Source organism: Marmota flaviventris, chromosome 12 (assembly GCF_047511675.1).
Source record: "Marmota flaviventris isolate mMarFla1 chromosome 12, mMarFla1.hap1, whole genome shotgun sequence".
Taxonomy (NCBI): domain Eukaryota; kingdom Metazoa; phylum Chordata; class Mammalia; order Rodentia; family Sciuridae; genus Marmota; species Marmota flaviventris.
In genome coordinates this window covers 105,763,858-105,783,985 of record NC_092509.1, presented here as the reverse complement: position 1 = coordinate 105,783,985, position 20,128 = coordinate 105,763,858, and the positions used below count along the sequence as shown (strand labels likewise).

At 35.4% G+C, this 20,128-nt stretch overlaps 1 protein-coding gene across 5 annotated transcripts in view; it reads right to left on the bottom strand.

Moving 5' to 3' along the window:
• The window catches only part of Nme7 (NME/NM23 family member 7), a 181,594-nt gene that overhangs the window by 97,539 nt on the left and 63,927 nt on the right, over nt 1-20,128 (bottom strand). For all 5 annotated transcript variants that reach the window (XM_071600338.1, XM_027922839.3, XM_027922838.3 and 2 more), the window contains one exon: nt 9,441-9,546. In XM_071600338.1, the coding sequence (XP_071456439.1) occupies nt 9,441-9,546 (106 nt within the window). The remainder of the gene's footprint in view (nt 1-9,440; nt 9,547-20,128) is intronic.

Sequence of the window (20,128 nt, the reverse complement as noted above, 5' to 3'; positions counted from 1 at the left end):
AAAGAGGTGAAAGATTTATACAATGAAAAGTACAGAACCCTAAAGAGAGAAGTAGAAGAAGATCTTAGAAGATGGAAAAATATACCCTGTTCATGGATAGGCAGAACTAACATCATCAAAATGGCGATATTACCAAAAGTTCTCTATAGGTTTAATGCAATGCCAATCAAAATCCCAACGGCATTTCTTGTAGAAATAGATAAAGCAATCATGAAATTCATTTGGAAAAATAAAAGACCCAGAATAGCAAAAGCAATTCTAAGCAGGAAGTGTGAATCAGGCGGTATAGCGATACCAGATTTCAAACTATATTACAGAGCAATAGTAACAAAAACAGCATGGTACTGGTACCAAAACAGGTGGGTGGACCAATGGTACAGAATAGAGGACACAGAGACTAATCCAGAAAGTTACAACTATCTTATATTTGATAAAGGGGCTAAAAGCATGCAATGGAGGAAGGATAGCATCTTCAACAAATGGTGTTGGGAAAACTGGAAATCCATTTGCAACAAAATGAAACTGAATCCCCTCCTCTCTCCATGCACAAAAGTTAACTCAAAATGGATCAAGGAGCTTGATATCAAATCACAGACTCTGCGTGTGATAGAAGAAAAAGTGGGCTCCAATCTACATATTGTGGGGTCGGGCTCCAAATTCCTTAATAGGACACCCATAGCACAAGAGTTAATAACAAGAATCAACAAATGGGACTTACTTAAACTAAAAAGTTTTTTCTCAGCAAGAGAAACAATAAGAGAGGTAAATAGGGAGCCTACATCATGGGAACAAATTTTTAATCCTCACACTTCAGATAGAGCCCTAATATCCAGAGTATACAAAGAACTCAAAAAACTAGACAATAAGTTAACAAATAACCTAATCAACAAATGGGCCAAGGACCTGAACAGACACTTCTCAGGAGGACATACAATCAATCAACAAGTACATGAAAAAATGCTCACCATCTCTAGCAGTCAGAGAAATGCAAATCAAAACCACCCTAAGATATCATCTCACTCCAGTAAGATTGGCAGCCATTCTGAAGTCAAACAACAACAAGTGCTGGCGAGGATGTGGGGAAAAGGGTACTCTTGCACGTTGCTGGTGGGACTGCAAATTGGTGCGGCGAATTTGGAAAGCAGTATGGAGATTCCTGGGAAAGCTGGGAATGGAACCACCATTTGACCCAGCTATTGCCCTTCTCGGACTATTCCCTGAAGACCTTAAAAGAGCGTACTACAGGGATACTGCCACATCGATGTTCATAGCAGCACAATTCACAATAGCTAGACGGTGGAACCAACCCAGATGCCCTTCAATAGATGAATGGATAAAAAAATGTGGCATTTATACACCATGGAGTATTATGCAGCACTAAAAAATGACAAAATCATGGAATTTGCAGGGAAATGGATGGCGCTAGAGCAGATTATGCTAAGTGAAGCTAGCCAATCCCTAAAAAACAAATGCCAAATGTCTTCTTTGATATAATCAGAGCAACTAAGAACAGAGCAGGGAGGAAGAGCAGGAGGAAAAGATTAACATTAAACAGAGACATGAGGTGGGAGGGAAAGGGAAATAAAAGGGATATTGCATGGAAATGGAAGGAGAACCTCATTGTTATACAAAATTACATATAAGAGGTTGTGAGGGGAATGGGAAAAAAACAAGGAGAGAAATGAATTACAGTAGATGGGGTAGAGAGAGAAGATGGGAGGGGACGGGAGGGGGGATAGTTGAGGATAGGAAAGGTAGCAGAATACAACAGTCACTAATATGGCATTATGTAAAAATGTGGATGTGTAACTGATGTGATTCTGCAATCTGTATTTGGGGTAAAAATGGGAGTTCATAACCCACTTGAATCTAATGTATGAAATATGATATGTCAAGAGCTTTGTAATATTTTGAACAACCAATAAAAAAATAAGGATTAAATAAGTAAATAACTTCATTGTTTGCTTCAGGAACTTCCCCTTAATTCATTTACCCCAACAACAGACTACTCAATCAATCCCCTATTCACAATTTTCCCTCAACTAAGCAAACAACTCATTTACCAAACAACTGCGTATTTAAAAGACATAGTTAAGATCCTTGAATCACTAACCCTAAAATACAATCTCATGAACTCTGCCCACTCTCAATCAGATCACTGCACTGAAAAGCCAGCCCTAAGCTTCTTAAGGGTAGACCTCAAAACTGCAGTGTTTACCCAGGACCTTCTCCTTTGCAGAGTCTCCTAAGACTCCCTCAGGGTTGTGTCCTTACTACAGTAAGCAATAAAATTGGTTAATTACACATTTCTTTAAAAGTGTCCCTGAAATTCAAGTTTAGAATATCAAAAGAGTTAAAATGTCAAAGTTCACTCTAACATATGAATAGATTTTGCCAAAATGTCTTTTCCTTTATATAACCTAATGTTGGATATCAAACATAAAAATGGACAGAGGATAACTCAGAGGTAGAGGGCTTGCCTAGCATGTGGAAAGTTCTAGGTTAGATCCCCAGCACTGGGTGTGGGGGAACACATATAATCTTTAAAGAAAGTTCTCATGAAAAATGATTTAAACATGCAAAAATATAAAAATGATATACAAAATTTCTCAATTTTACATAATCTTTCATTATACATTTCAATTTTAATTTCAATTTTATTTATCTGTATTAATATTAAGATAAATAGCTAGCATTTATTTTAATTCTAGTTTTATGTCAGTCTATTGCCATGCATCACATTTTTCCTTAGAAAAAATTAAATCAGATAAAAATCCAACTTAGTAAAACATATTAAGATGCCAATGATAAGAATTTTTTTTGGATTCTGACATTTTAATATCTTATGAATATAAGTCACTTTCTTCAAGCAAATAAGAATTTTTTAAAAGGTGAGGACTTTAAATGAGCAACTGTCTCACCATAGTCAAGTGTGTGTGTGTGTTACGGTTGTAGACATATATGTATGTACACTGTGTTAAAAATAGAGATCTTGCAGATGCCACTGCCATGCCCAGAGGTCTTTTCTCTGTCTACCTTCAACGCTACCTCTGAGGTCACGGCTGCTGCTGAAAGCCGAAGGTGCCTTCTCCAATCGGCTGCCGCCTACATCGCTTCCACCATCCCTGCTGCCTCTGATATGGTAGCTGCCACCCCGAGTTCGCCTGGAGGTCTTCTTTCTGGGTGCTGCTGCTACCACAGGCACGGCTGCCCCGATGCATACCGCCACTGCCCTGCACAGATCGCCTGGTGACACTGCCCCCAGAGCTGCAGTTGCTCCTGCAACCTCCAGTGCAAAGGCTGTTTCAGTACCGCTGCTGCTGACCCGCCACCTGCTGCACCAACCATAGCCACTACCGGGCCACCACCGCCTAGAGGACTGCTGTGGGGAGACTCCAGGTTTGGTTGCATGTGGCCGCACCCATCTTGGGGTGCAGACCAGGGCCTGGGACCAGGGTGCCAGCAGGTTTAACACCACAACAGCATCTGTCCGGGGACACTGGCCTGGACCTGCAGGTCCAGTGTGGGGGTGTCTGGGGTCTTCCTGATGGAGGCCCTATCTTGCTGCTGTATCTCGGGGTTGCTACTTTGAGAGAGTGTATCCCTGGTGGTCTCTCTGCAAGTAGGGGAAGCACTGACATCTTGGGACTGCAATGTGGCTGAGCCTGAGGTATCTGAAGCCCAGATCGGTGGGATAGTGACTGGGTCTGCAAGGGCAGATCTGGGTCTGGAGATCCCATGAGACATCAGAGATAGGGCTGAGAAACTTTTGAATGCTAATGAAGACAGTTCGACTTTCCATAGAGATTTATTTTATTTTTCTATTCACTAACATCTCTACCATATTTAGATCAGGGAGTTTTTTATGCCTCAGTCAGTGTATGAAGGACAATGATACATATGAATGGTGTTTTGCATTGTTGTTGTATTTTTATATCTTTAATTTTTTTCTCTTTGTTTGTATTCTTCCTATCACTTGTCTGTTTTCTTGGATTCTCTTTCCAACTTTTCTCCAACCACTAGCCAATCTGTTAGCTCCTCCTCCACTTTTCCTGTGAATCTTTGCTTCTATCTTCCTCCCTTGCGAACATCACCTACTATGCTACTTCTGTTCTTTCATCCACCATCTGAAATTGTGAATCATTTCAGTAAATTTTCTGTTTATACTATAGATAGCTATTGAACTCATCATTTTGGTTTAATGCAAGAAAGCAGTAGATGCCTTAGTGGAAGCTATTAGGTTTAAGGCTATATATTGTTTCTGGGTGTTGTTGATATTGGCTCACATCATTAAAGGCAAGGTGCTGGAAACCTTCAGGGGCACTATAGGTCTACAGGGTAGAATCTTTGCTGCCTTAGATCCATATTTCTAGATGGGGAAACACGCGAACAACATGAAAAAACAATGAAATAAAGTGCCCCAAATAAACCAACAGGCTTCAACAACAGAAGCCACTGATAACACCAGTAGAAGCAAAGAAGTCCACAAAGGAATTCAGAATGTACAGTTAAATTGATCTGTTAATTAAAGGACAGTTCAAGGAGTGAAATCAAAGAAAAAATACAGGAAGTGAAAGATCACTTCAATAAAGAATAGAGATTGTGGGGAAAAAAACAAGCAGAAATCTTCGAAATGAAGGAATCAATAAACCAAATTACAAATTCAATAGAAAGCATCACCAAAGAGTAGACCACTTGGAATACAGAACCTCAGACTATGAAGACAAATATATAATCTTGAAAATAGAGTTGACCATGCAGAGAAGATTATAAGAAACCATGAACAGAACATCCAAAAATTGTGGGATAACATGAAAAGACCAAATTTAAGAGTTATTGGAATAGATAAAGGGGCAGAGATGCAAACCAAAGGAATGCACAATCTTTTCAATGATATAATTGCAGAAAATTTCCCAAACCTAAGGAATGGAATGGAAAAATCAAATATAAGAGGCTTACAGGACCCCAAATGTACAAAATGACAGCAGACCCATACCAAGACTCATTATAATGAGAATGACTAACACAGAGAATAAAGATAAAATCTGAAAGGCTGTAAGAGAAAAATATAAAATTAAAATTTCTTATAGGGGAAATTCAATTCAGATCTCAACAGATTTCTAAACCCAGACTCTCAAAGCTAGGAGATACTGGAATAATATATTTCAAGCTCTGAAAGAAAATGGATGCCAACTAAGAATTTTATATCCAGAAAAATTAAGTTTCAGATTTGGAGATTAAATTAAAACCTTCCATGATAAACAAAAATTAAAAGAATTCAGAACCAGAAATCCTGCACTACAAAACATCCTCAACAAAATACTCCATGAGGATGAAGTGAAAAAAAAAAAAAAGTGAAAACCAGAGAAGTGAGAATCTACATTAAAAGAATATTCAACCAAAGGAGAAACTAAGTTAAATTGAAAACCAGAAATAAGTCAAAATGACAGGGAATACAAATCATATCTCAATAATAACCTTGAATGTTAATGACCTAAACTCATCAATCAAAAGACATACTGGTAGATGGGATTAAAAAGCAAGGCCCAACAATATGTTGTCATCAAGAGACCCACTCCATGGGCAAAGACATCCACAGGCTAAAGGTGAAAGGATGGGAAAAACATATCACTCACATGGACTGTCTAATCAAGCAGGGGTTTCCATCCTCATTTCAGATAAAGCAGGCTTCAAGCCAAAGTTGATCAGAAGAGACAAAGAAGAACATTTCATACTTAAGGGAACCATACAGCAACAAGACATAACAACTATAAATATTTATGCCTGACACAACGGAGCATCTGCACACATCAAACAAACCCTTCTCAATTTTAAGAATCAAAGAGACCACAACACAATAATACCGAGTGGCTTTTACAACCCTCTCTCACTGAGGGACAGATCTTCCAAACAAAAACTAAATAAAGAAACTATACAACTAAATAATCAATAATTTAGACTTAACAGACATATATAGAATATTTCATACATCAATAAGTGAATATACTTTCTTCTCAGCAGCACATGACTCCTTCTCTAAAATATAGACCATATCATAAGCCACAAAGCAACTCTTAGTAAATACAAAAAAAAAAAAAAAAAAAAAAAACAGAGAGAATAACCTGCATTCTATCAGATCACAATGGAATGAAATTAGAAATCAACGATAAAGTAAAAAGTACACTACTGAATGATGAATGGATAGTAGAAGAAATCAAGGATAAAATAAAAAATTCTTAGAGGGAAATGAGGCCTAGGATCTGACTTCCTTAAGAAGACCCTTAAAGTACAAGAAGTAAAATCAAGGATCAATAAATGGGATGGATTCAAATTAAAAAGCTTCTTCTCAGCAAAAGAAATAATCAGTAATGTGAGGAGAGAGCCTACAGATTGGCAGAAAATCTTTACCACATGCACCTCTGATAAACCATTAATCTCTAGGATATATAAAGAACCCAAAAAACTTAACAGCAAAAAAACAACTAACCCAATCAATAAATGGGCTAAGGAACTGGACACTTCACTAAAGAAGAAATATAACCAATCAACAAATATATGAAAAAGTGTTTAACATCTCTGGCAATTAGAGAAATGCAAATCAAAACTACACTAAGATTTTATCTCACTCCTATCAGAATGGCAATCATTAAGAATATAGGCAACAATAAATGTTAGCAAGAATGTGGGGAAAAAGGTAGACTCATACATTGCTGATGGGACTGCAAATTGGTGCAACCACTATGGAAAGCAGTATGGAGATTCCTCAGAAAACTGGAATGGAATCACCATTTGACCCAGCTATCCCCCCCTCAGTGGATATTCAAAGGACTTAAAAATCAGCATGCTACAGTAATGCAGCTACGTCAATATTTATAGTAGCTCAATTCACAATAGCTAAACTATGGAATCAACCTAGGTGTCCTTCAATAGATGAATGGATGAAGAAAATGTGGTACATATATTCAATGGAATATTACTCAACTTTAAAGAAGAATGTAATTATGGCATTTTCCAGTAAATGGATGGAGCTGGAGAATATCATGCTAAGTGAATAAGCCAATCCAAAAAAACCAAAGGCCCAATGTTTTCTCTAATATGCAGATACTAATTCACAATAAGGGGGGGTGGACACTAGAGAAGAATAGATACCTTAGATTAGATAGAGGGAAGTGAAGGGAGGGGAGAGGAGGGAATGTGGGGATACGAAAGACAAGAGAACGAAACAGACATTATTACTTTATGTATATATGTGACTGCATGACCATTGTTTCTACAACATGTATACTCAGAAAAATGAGAATTATATCCCACTATATATATCAAAATGCACAAATGCATTTTATTGTCATGTATAAATAATTAAATAAAAAGGGAAAAAAATAAAATCAGACTTCTTCAGAAAAAATTCACAAATAAAATGCACATTTGAATATAAAAAATTGAGATCTTATTTATGTTGCATTAATTTTCCTTACCTAAAGAAATGTGCTTGTATATAAGTATATACACACATATATACACACATGAAATACATACTTATTTGCATATATATATATATATATATATACACACACACACACACACACACACACACACACATCTAAGAAATATTAGTGTAATAAGGTTTGTGTGTATGAATAAACATATTCATGTGTATATGTAAATACATAAATACATACACATATCCATACCTCTCCCTAGGTAAGAAAAATGAGTGTAACAAGTTGCATGTGTATGTGTATACGCACGTATGTATGTTAATATATAAATATATACACATACACATACTACTCCATAGATACGAAAAATGGGTACAATTTGAGATTCCAGGACTTTTTCATGGATTATCAGACATTTGTATTGCTATCACTTCCTTTAAAAAATGCTATCAACTTTGCTTTTGCTGATATTGGGATGCTACATCATAGAGGAAAAAATATGAAAGCTAAAAAAAAAAAAAAAATCCAGCTAGTGTTGTCATCCTGGCTTCCCTATTCCAGTTAGGGAAAATATCCTCACAGAATCTCACTGTTCTTCTTGGAAAAATAATAATAAATTCACCAACTTGACATATTTGCTCTGACAATTAAAGAAAATGAAAAAGGTTCCACCCAGTCTGCTACCTGGCACATGTGGTAAGTTCTTCATAAATGTGTTAGTCATCATAGATGTTAGTTCCATATAATTATACTCCTCAAAATCTATAAATTATTTAAGTATTGCCTAAATAATTAATAAACTATTAATTATGCAACAAGATTTTAAGGTTTATATCTTTTCAACCAACATTTCTACTTGTAGGAAACTAGCCAGAGGTAAGGATTAGAAAGAGCAAATATTTATGTACAAATACATTCTATAAAATTTTATTTTTAATATTAAAAAAGTAGGAACAACCTAAGTATTCAAATAGTATACTGCATCCATATTTATATTTAATTATTTATATTAAATAAACAATTAAAATATTCATAAAGACTTAAGGTAAAAAATGCCCACAAAAATTAAAGCAACAGCCTATCAATCTACATTTCAACCATATTAACAATTACATTCATGTGTCTCGGTGTACCCCTGTATACACACACACAATACAAAAGAAAAGGATTTGAAGGAAATGCATTAAAATACTAATAATGACCACCTATAGATGACAGAAAAGTTAAATTTTATTTATTTTTATTTCCCACTTTTTAAATTACATAAATCACTTTGATGCTTAGAAAACAAAATGGAAAAAAATCATAAAATTCTGTATGTTATTTACATACTCTAATTTAATAAGGATGATTTTTTTTTAATTATTCCCCATCTCACTTCCAAAAAAAAAAAAATCTGGGATAGCTGATAGAAACACATACAACAGATTAAAATAAACAGATGAAGGAATTGAGATTAAAAGAAAAGAACCTTTCCAATTCTCACAGCATATACACATATATGTACATATATATACATGGGTGCACACACACACACTACAGACACACATATTTCTCAAGAAGATTTTTTAGATACTGAGAAGTGAAGGCAGTTTCTCCACCTGTCTTAGGAAGAGTATGATACAGGTATGGTAGACATTGTTTTAAATTAAACATTAGGAGTGCTATTTAAGTAAATTCTGTGAATCACAGTTAAGTGATTGGAAAGACAGAAGGAAATTAAGTCAAGGAATCAAGACCTATTAACAGGAGTGAGCAGGACCATGATCAGCAACTCAAGAAACACCTTCTAAAAATGTACAAAGATAAAGACAGATTTGGACAGATTTCCCCTTATAACCTGTCATCACTACTTACATACCTTCAAAGAAAAAGTAAATTGAAATATTAAAATGATACTTTAATTTCATCACATAAAATACGGGAAGAAAAAATATTAGTGAAACAAACTGTTCTATTACCAAAATATACTGGAGCTACTGTATTCAACGGAACACTTACCTTCACTGACAGCATGGGGCTTAATGATGCAACAGGTACAACTGGTAAACTTTGCAGTGTTTGCTGGCCCACAACCTCCACTTGAAGGGAAAAATAACTCCATTTCCTAAAGACAGAGAAAAGACTGTGACCCACAGGACCTCTTCTCTCTAACTTACAGGATATTTCTGGGTGGGGGTAGATTATGCAATTACTTTCAAAGTTTCATAATATAAATTTTTTGTTTCCAAGTTTCTAAATGTGAGTTTTATAAACAGTAACTGATTAACTTAACCCTGTTCAAAGCTTATTATCAAAAGAATATATGAAGAAGTAGTAAAGCATAGATTAGGGATCATTCTGTTTCTGATTATAACTGACAAGGTCTTAAATTTTGGATATTGCAAGTAATAATTGTGAAGTTCTTATTTTCCCAAAAGCATAGTTCATAAGACACAGATCTAATTTTAATTTTCATTAAAATATGTAAAATAAAATTAAAAACAAGGAAATCTTTATAGAAATAAAGATTAACATTCAGGAGTCTGAGAACTACAGTTGGTTAAAACTAATTTAGGATAGTTCTAGCATAAGTCAAATGAAGTGAACCATGTTTTAAAGCCCAATTCAGGCTGTCTTATTTGCTTTGTACATGATTTGTTAAAATGACAACCCAGGATTCTGAGTTAGCCACACAGATGGTACATTAATTAGGCCTTTTAATTACTTAGATGCTTTCCTGCCTCTACGTTTTGTTACTATTATTTTCATTATTCCCTATCAAGCTCCAAGACCCTAGTAATACAGAAAGGGCCACTTTAAATACCATTTCCTCTAGGAGGCTTTTCCTGAAGCCCCTGACTGGGGCATCTGTTCTACCTCAAAGTTGTGATTTGCCTCTACAAATTATAAATTTTAAGACTGGAACTAATTTGCATATCTTTGTAGGCACCAAAGTAACTAAAACAATGCATGGCTCAAAAAATAATATTCACTTTTTAAACTGAACTCAAAATTTAAAGATCACAAGATATGCCACACTAATGACGTTTTTTTAATAAAAGAGTAAAAGGACGTGTTCAAACAGTATACAGGCTTGAGCTGTTCCAGTGGTGAGACAGCTTAGAAACACATTAAAATAAAAAATATTCTGTTCCTTAGACACTGAGTTCCTCTTTATCATATTGCTGCCTCTGCCACTCTTCTGGATCAATAACATTATCAATTACCACTTTTCATCCTGCACAAGATCTTTGGATCACACAATATCAGAGAACCCTATGGTACAAATAAGAACTGAAATACCTCAAGGGGCCTGGCAGGTAATCACTGGAGGAATAAAGTGGAACTGGTGGGACAAGAAAGCATGGGAGAGCTGTAAAAGACAAAGTGTTGTGCTTTCCAAAGCTCCCACTTCTCTGCTATCTTCACCACAAAACTCGGAAGAGATGGCTTTACTCCAGTCTCTCTTAAACCCTCAATCAATCAGGTTTTTATTTCACCAAAATTGCTCATGGAAATCTCTCACCACATCCATGTTACCAAGTCTGCAGGTTAATTTTCAGAACTGACCCTTTTGACCCAATAGTATTTGACTCAGTTGATCATTCCCAAATCCTGGAATGCTTCCTACCTCAAAGGTTACTTCTCTCAGTCTCCTTTGATGGATTTCTCTTGTCTGTCTGATCTCTACATGTGGTAGAGTTCCAGGGTTCAGTCTGTCTTCGATCTACAGTCATTCTCCTGGTGATCTCATTGACTCCTACAACTTTAAATGCCATCTGTCATCTCTTGGCTCCCAATTTCCACTTCCAACCCAACCTCCTCCCTAAACTCCACACTTGTAACTGGAAATACCATTTAACAGACATTCATCTTCAAAATGTCCAAAACAGAGTTCATGCTTTCACTCCAATCTGTTCTTTTTCTGCCACACTGTTTTCCTTGTTCCCAAGTACATATACAGGAAGAGAAAAAATATTGATCCCTGACACCTCCCCCTTTTCTCACCCACCTATACAATCTTATCTGAAAATCCTTTAACATATATCAAGAACTGAACCACCTCCACTAGCCCTCCCAGTAAGCTCCTAATGTTCCCCACAACATCCCTATCCCCACCCTGCCTGCTTTCTTCTTAATACTCTAAGCAGAATGAAATCCAGATCTTACCCTTCTTCAACACAGTGTCTCCATCCTCTCCCATCTCATTCAGAGTGAAGTCTAGTGTCCTAGACATCCTACAAGGCTCATATGATCTGCACCTCTTACCTAACCTCCATCCATTTGGACCACTTTTGTTCCTGCCGTGGCATCATTAGCCTTGCCCCCGCATAGTTCTTTGAACACAGCAGATATGTTCCCATCTCAAAACTTTTGCATTTACTGTTGTCTTTCTTCCTAAAGTGTCCCTTCCCCAGATAATTTCATGGTTTTCTCCTCCATTTCCTTCATATCTCTCTCAAATTAGAGACTGTGAGGATTTCCTGCATTAGCTAGCACTCCACATCCTTACTCAACATAGTCGTTTTTCCACCTAGTCGTTCTGTTCCCTTTCTCTTTATTTCCATCAAAGCACTTACCACCCAAAATGCTATGTCTATTGACTTGTTTATTATCTGACACTCCCCATCAGAAATGAGAGAAACTCAAGGCAGGCACTTAACTTTATTCACTATTAGCCCTCAATAAATACTTTTGGAATGGAAGAAATTCAGAAACTTATAAACTCTGCATTTGCCAAGTAAAATAAATATAGCCCCTCAATACAAAGAAGAAAAATGAGGCTCATCTTGAGTAACAAGGCCTTAAAAGTTAACAAGTGGCAAAGTCAAGATTCAAATCCATGTCATTATGACTCCAAAGCCCTGAACTTTTTGTATCATATCTAGTTCCAAAAGTGAAAAGCAATGCTACATTATTCTATTTAGTGTAACAAATTACTTAACAACTTGGTAAGTTGGCCAATTATTTCAACTCAAATTAATTCTAATTTATTCTCTTGTTCAATTTCTAAAAATGGTAGTTAGCTTCCCAAATACTCACATATGATGAACAAATATTTAAGACAAAGAGTATACAGATTTTGTACATATGTGTATGTGTATACATATGTATTTCACTTCTTTGTAAAAGTGAACAAGTCTATATTATGGCTTTATGTTGTACTTTCTCTTTTTACCTGTGCAGCTAGTTATGTCCATCCCACCTAGTAATCCAACTAACATTTGCAAGAATATTTTTAGTGGGTCACTGGCGACCAATTCAAAGTCTTCACAGAACAAATGTAAAGTCACTAAAGAAGGTCCATATTCTTTTGTGATTTGAGGGGCTAAATATTTTGTATAAAACTCCTCTCCTTACAAGGGTTTTTGCTATCATTCTTAGGCACTATGTTTCCCTAAATTGTCTAACATAAAAAGGGAAAAAAAATTGTAACTTGAACAAATTCAGATTCAATTTGATAAAGTTTAAGCATATAATTTTTAAACAAATCATAAAATATATAGTTGCACTTCTTCGAATTTTCACCCTAATAAGATCCCATGGTAAGTCACTAAAACATTCAACAAACCTACATTAATATCGTAATTATAACAATAAAATATTGCTAAATGATTTCCAGTTAAAAGTTTTTTGAAACTTTTTACCTGTACATGGTAATTTTAAATAGTTTAGTAAATTCCCCAGATGAAAATTGCATACTTAAATTTTTCTCTTACCCACTCTCCTAAAATGACAAATCTTTCCTCAGACAATAACTCAAAACATTAATGAAATATGAAGTCATCTAAAATGTTATAATAAAATAGCAAATGGAAAAAGGAATGCAATTAAAACAATGTAAGATGATGTTTAGTATGTAAACTATACACATGATCAAAGGTATGAGCTGGAAGGAATGTGCCATAAGTAGATAATCTCTTCAAAACTTTGCTGAAGGATTGTTAATGACAAATTTTCTTTCCCATACTTTTTAAATCGCATTCTAAAAGTCCATAACACTTGAAGAAAATCAGGTGCCTGCTTCCAGCACGCCTGGTAGAGAATGGTAGCTAAGCACAGGGGCTCAGGAGCCAGTGTCTGGGCTTGAGTCCTCACGTGGGCATGGTAATTAAGCTCCCTGAGTCTCAGTTTCTGCAACCATAAAATGAGGTGACAAAAGCAACAGGTAGTATGGTGTGAGATATTCATGCCCAAGTCTTTTTTGCATTGACATTTTCTTTCATTTCTCTTATGTAAACACTTCAAGGTGGAATGGTTGTGTCACAGGGTATATATATATATAGGTTAATTTTCTGGGAAATTTCTAAACTCTCTTCTAAAGTGGTTGCATGACTTCTAATTACGAACAGCAGTGTAACTTTTAGTTTTTCTTCATCTTTATCTCTTGCTGTGGTCAGTCTGTGGTTCTAATCAACATCTCTCTAATGTCTAACGATGCTGTCTTTTTTGTGTGCTTATTTACCACTCATCTATCTTCTTTGATGAAGTGCCTACTCAAATCTTGCTGAATTTTAATTGTGATTGCTAAAATAAGTATGAAATTGGCACAGAGAGACTAATGGATGAACAACACAGAACAGAGTCCAGAAGTAGACCCCTACACATACAGTCAACAAAGGTGCAAGGCAGTGAAGTGGGGGAAGGACCATCTTCAACAAATGCCACTGGAACACCAGATACCCAGATATGGAACAATAGGTTTTGGTCATACCTTACTGCATATATAAAATAACTCTAAATGGACCACAGAGCTAAATGTAAAACCTGAAACTAAATGTTCCAGAACAAAGGAGAGAAATCTGTGATCCTTGGTGAGGCAACAGTTTGCTAGTTATACACCAAAACCACAATAATGAAAGCGTACACTTCATGAAGGGCAGAATTTCGAGAGTAAAAGCTTCTTATCCAATGACACTGTTGAACAGATGGAAGATGTAAATCACAAGCCCCATGAGAAAATATTTGCAAATCATGTATCTGGATGAAGAATTTGTACCCATAATTCTAAAGAACTCTGAGTTGAATTTTAAAGGACAAGTAAAAATTACTTAGGTATAAGGAGAGATGGAATTCCAAGGCAAGGTGGCAGAGTGAGCATATGCAACTGAGCAAGAACACCAGGGCACACACAGGGAGAGGTGTGTGCTCATGCACACAAACAGTTTTTTGCAGTACTTAGCAAAACAAGGAGTTCTGTGAGAAAGTATGAACTCTTTGAACTGTGTCCTTGTTGCTGTCTTAAGAAGATAAGAGAAAAGAATGTTTTGCCAAGTGTAAAATTTATATATATATATATATATATATATATATATATATGTGTGTGTGTGTGTGTGTGTGTTTGCCTGGGAATAACTAACCACAAGTTAATTGATAAGAAATATGGAGCACTGTGACCATAAACAAAGTTTTCCTGAGAATGTTTATCCATGTTTATAAGGATTAAGCTGCCGAAAGGATGTTTTTTCTTTCCCCTTGTTTTAATTAACAATGCTGTATAAAAGAAGAAGAGAAAAAAGTAAAGGTGGTGCTCATTTTCTACTGAATGCGCGCACGTGTGTGTGTGTGTGTGTGTGTGTGTGTGTGTGTGTGTCTTTCTTAAGCATCTCTCCTGTACCAGGAATTACAGATTGTCAGCGGGTCTGACAGGTGGCGTCCCTGGGTGGGCAGCAGAGAGTCCCCTTACTGGCAAAGGTAAGTGAAGGGGAGAGGTACCATGGGATCAGAAATTCTCAAGAAGTCAAATGCTACAGGCAATTATGACTTTGCTTAAGGAGCAAGGAATTGTAATTAATAGAAAAACAGCTTCTGCTTTTATGCTTGCTATTAAAACTGCATCTCCTTGGTTTTTGCACTCAGGGAATTTAATGGTTCCTGATTGGGAACATGTAAAAGAAAATTTGCAAAAATATTTAAGGGAAAAGGGTCCGGGCAGTTCACCTGTAGCTACTTTTTCTTTGTGGAAGTTGGTAAAAGATGCACTTTTATCTCCAGATGTAAAAGTGTGTGAATTTTTACAGCAGACACGGGGAACTTGGATGGAGGTTCAGGACAGGGAATCAATAGTTTCAGTAAGTGAAAGTGATTCCTCAGATGATGAGGCCCCCATTTCTGATGCTTCTAAATTAAAAACAGAGGATCCACCACCTACAAAAGAGGAGCTAATCCTGTAAGTGAAAGGAGGGACTGAGGGACTCCCAGCAGCTGCTGAAGCCCTATTTTGCTTCGGGGAACTCCCGCCTTCCTTCCCTGAACTGTAAGGATTATGCTACGTCTGTCTACTTATCTAAATGGGTTTTTGAAGCATTGCACAATCTTGCAGTTAAAAGTTGGGTTTAGGTAATTGTTTAGTTTATGATTTCAGATAATTCATGCCAGAGAACTTAAATACTTAGGATGGAAAACTAAAGAACTCTACTTCCAAGTTGGCAAGTAACTCCCTATCATTCAGGTTTTTCACCAATTTTTAAATTGGGTAGCCTAAAAAAATGTCACTGTGTATACCAGAGCATTAATTTGGACAAGGATAGTAAATCATAGTACGGTATCTGTTGACAAAACAAGATGTAAAGATATAAAATTTTGTGAATTGTGTCTTAAACTTATATCATAATTTTCAACATTCAAACCTAAAAATTATGACTTATGGTTAAAATGCCTTATACATGAGGTGTCTGCTCAGAATAACAGTTTTCCTTGCTCCTTCCAGACCTCAGTCAAAACTTACATTAAAATGCAAATGAAAGAAGCCTGCAAGCTCAGTAGGAGATTGATCTGAGGCCTAAGGAAAAAAAAAAAAAGTACATTGTATGGTATTTACTAATTACTGGCCGGTCATTTTTTCTAGGACTCTTGCTTTTTCTTAGATTCTGTATTTTTTTGAGCTCATGATTTTGATCCTACAGACTTAGGTTAATGTTTTTCTGATCAGTTCTATTTGTAATCAACTGTGGAGTTTTTTTAAAAAAAACATTGCAATGGAGATTTCACCTGCAAAAAGCTACAAGGCCTTTACTATTGTATTATGTGTGCACACTTGTGTTATGTGTTGTATATGATATGGATATATATGATTTGGACAAGGATAGTAAATCATAGTATGGTATCTGTTGACAAAACAGATGTAAAATATAAAATTTTGTGAATTGTGTGCATATGTGCATATGTCCATATATCATATATATGATATACAAATTAACATATATAAGGAGCGCTCATAAAAATTTTAAAAAATGGATCCAAAGATCTTTAATTCACGTGATTAAAATGGTTCAATTTAAATTTAATAAACAGATAAAAATAAATGTCTTTAAATTTAAGTTTACAAGTTTTTCTAGGTGTTCAAAAAAAAACTAATAAAATATTAATGTCTATAAAATGTCTAATATACTTTGGTTCTAGGACTTTTCCTTCAAAAAAAAACTAATACTGTTCAATATACTTGTCTAATATTTTGATAAAATAAGTAAAGTAAATTTAATATGGGATTACTCATTCATGAGTACTTTTGTTAGATATCTGATTGATTTACTAAGGTCTGTATAAGTTTGTTTTTACAATCAGTCATGTGTTACAAAGACAAAAATTTCTTAAAACATGTTTACCCATAACATTGTGTTTATTGAGTTTTATTTTTTCTAGAGCAAGTAACCATAAAAATTAAACAACTGGTTAAATAAGAACTGTTATTTTAGAGCATTGTACTGTCACTTCTTTAAAAGCTAAACTTGGTTAATATAAAAACATCAATGTAATTGTGATGCTGTTAATATGCTCATATCTTCCAGGTATACAAGTCTGTAAAGTAGAAGCTTTAAGAGAGCATTATATCAAGCTGGTGTTCTAAGGTTGTATGGTAATTTTAAGCTTAAAAAAACATATTGGGTGATAATGGACAGATTATCTGCATTGGATTTGTGGTTTCTGTAGTAACTAGCTAAACCTTGGTTAGAGAGAGTCTATTCTGTTGTGCACATTTGTACCCTTCAAACAGAACCACTGCATGTGTACCACCATAAACCGTCACTGGAGTAGCCAGTTATTTGGTGCCTCACCTATGGTGGACATATATATTTCCCAGTACAAAGTATATGTAATTTTCTTGGAAAAAAAAATACTACATTTTCAAACTGACTCAATGAGGGGAAATTTAAGGTCCATGTTTTTCTGATATTTACATATTTATTAATTTATTGTGTACAATTTTTAATTATAAGGAAAAACCTGCTTTCTTCAAGCTATTCAGAAGAACAGTAAACATTTTCTCACTTTATTATGATACACAGTTTGAATGTTCTCAGTTTGCAATATGTTATTTTTAACCTGTAAGTTTTCTGTGACTCTGACAATAGATTAAAGGGTTTAAGTCTAGCCCTCTACCTCTTTTGTAAATAAAATTTATTTTGAAAACTGAAAAAAAAACATATTGGGGATTTATTTACCCGTTATCGATAAGATATGTTAAAAGTTTTATATTACTTTTTACATTGGGAAATAATTTAAATGTATTTTTAAGTTAATGAGAGCCTAATCTATGTAAAGGTTAATATTGATAAGCACAAAATATTTTGCTACCTTTCCACAAATGGTTAAAAATTTTCAGCCTTTCTTTAATTCATGTTTTAAATGTGATATCCTATGGTGTTAGCTAATGTTCAAGTGACCTCAAACAATTTATGTAAACTTTGTAAAATGATATTTAAAAGACAAAGATCAACTTAAGAACTAAAACACTTAAGATTTATAAAAAGCCCTGCGTTACTTGAGATAAGGCTCTGGGTCCCATCTTACTACATGTGAGAATGACTACAAAAGCAGAAGGCCAGATTTTAGTTCATTTAAAGTTATATTCAAAAGCTGGGTTTTTTTTTTTTTTTTTTCTATCAAGATTACTAAGATCTCAAACAGGGGATATAATGTTAACTCAGCCAAAATTCAAAGTAGCTATTACACAAACTAAATATGTTTTCACTCTTGTTAATTTTATTTTGTAGTTTTCTTATAAATGGTCTAAAGATTGCCTGTTAATGTTTTACAGGTACTGCTTTAAAAACACACAGCCTGGGTTAATTTAAGATAATAAGCCATCACCTACAAGACAGACAGGATAATACAGACCCCAATTAATAAAAAAGATAAATAATTATAAAGTTATAGACATTAAAGCCCAGTACTCTTAATATAAGGCTGTTAAAATTTATTTACTGGATGTTTAAGATGAAGATTTAAAATTAAAGTTAAATCAAAAGGGTCAAGAAAAACAATATTTGGCTCTTACCCTCTGAGTCAATCTGAATCCAGGGAACAGGGGAACTTCTCTAAAGAGCTTTGCAACTCTGGGCCACATAACCTCCCGATTAGGGAGATTAATGAGACCACTGGAGAACAGAAAGCCAAACAGTGCATTTGCTATGAAGAGGAGGGTCATTGGAGAAGGGAGACATCCCTGATGCTTCCAAGGGAAGCCACATGGTCAAGCTAGACCTGGACCCATCCTAGCGCAAATGGCACTAGCAGAACTGAGAAGGTGCTGTAAAGTTTCCCCAGGGATGACTCCCATAAAAACTCAGCTGACTGTTAACAATAGATAGGAACAAAAGTCAGTTTGACTGCTTCACCTTAAACACTCAGTAAAGACAGTTAAAACCCAAACACAGCCATTCCTGGGCATTTTTAGTAATAATAATAATAATAATAATAATAATAATAATAATTTAAGGTAAACACCTTATGTGAGCCTGAGATAAGTAAAATAAGTAAGACTGGAGGCTACAAAGAAGGATTCTCAGACAGAAATGTCTGATAACTATAAAAAGAGACGAGGAGATGCCAGAGACAGAAGGTTTTAGTTTAAGGCCTACAGATATTCCTAACCTACACAGGTAGGCTTGGTGTTTGCTAGTATGATTATCCAGCACTGAGTAACAGAATTAAAGGTTTCTCTATTAAACACAAAGGTCATTCAACTTTACCAGGACCACTTAGTGAGAAAAATGCTGCCGCTTATTTAGCCTCCAAAATGTCTGCCTTTCTGTCTATGGATCCCCAAACTTTACATTCTCAATTTCATCTTAATGCTTCTTCTTTAGCTTATCATTGTAAAAGTTCTCGTGAAGCAGCTTCTCAAATTATTCGCGATTGTTCCCTCTGCTCTACACAGATACACTCTCCTGATTTTGACATTAATCCTAGAGGCCTTTTACAGGGTCATTTATGGCAAATGGATGTTACTCATTAACATTTTTGGCAAATTAGCGTATGTTCATGTGTCTATAGATACTTACTCTCATTTCCTCATTCAGGGAAAAGGGTCAAAGATGTAATTGCTCATGGTATGGAAGCTTTATCTATTATGGGTCTCCCTAAACACATTAAAACGGATAATGGACCAATATATACTAGTACATCATTTGCAAGATTTCTTCACACTTATGATGTAAAACACACGACAGATATTCCTTATAACCCTCAAGGACAAGGTTTAGTAGAACGAGCTCATCAAACTCTTAAAGCATATCTGTCAAAAACAAAAGGGGGGAGTAGCGGCAGTCCCCGCTCTCGTCTAGCACATGTATTATTTATTTTAAGTTTTTTAACTGTAGACCCAGCTACAAAACTGACAGCTGCAGATCGCTTATGGCATGCTAAGGGACAAACAGCCCATCCACTTGTAAGGTGGAAAGATGTTTTAACAGGACAATGGATGG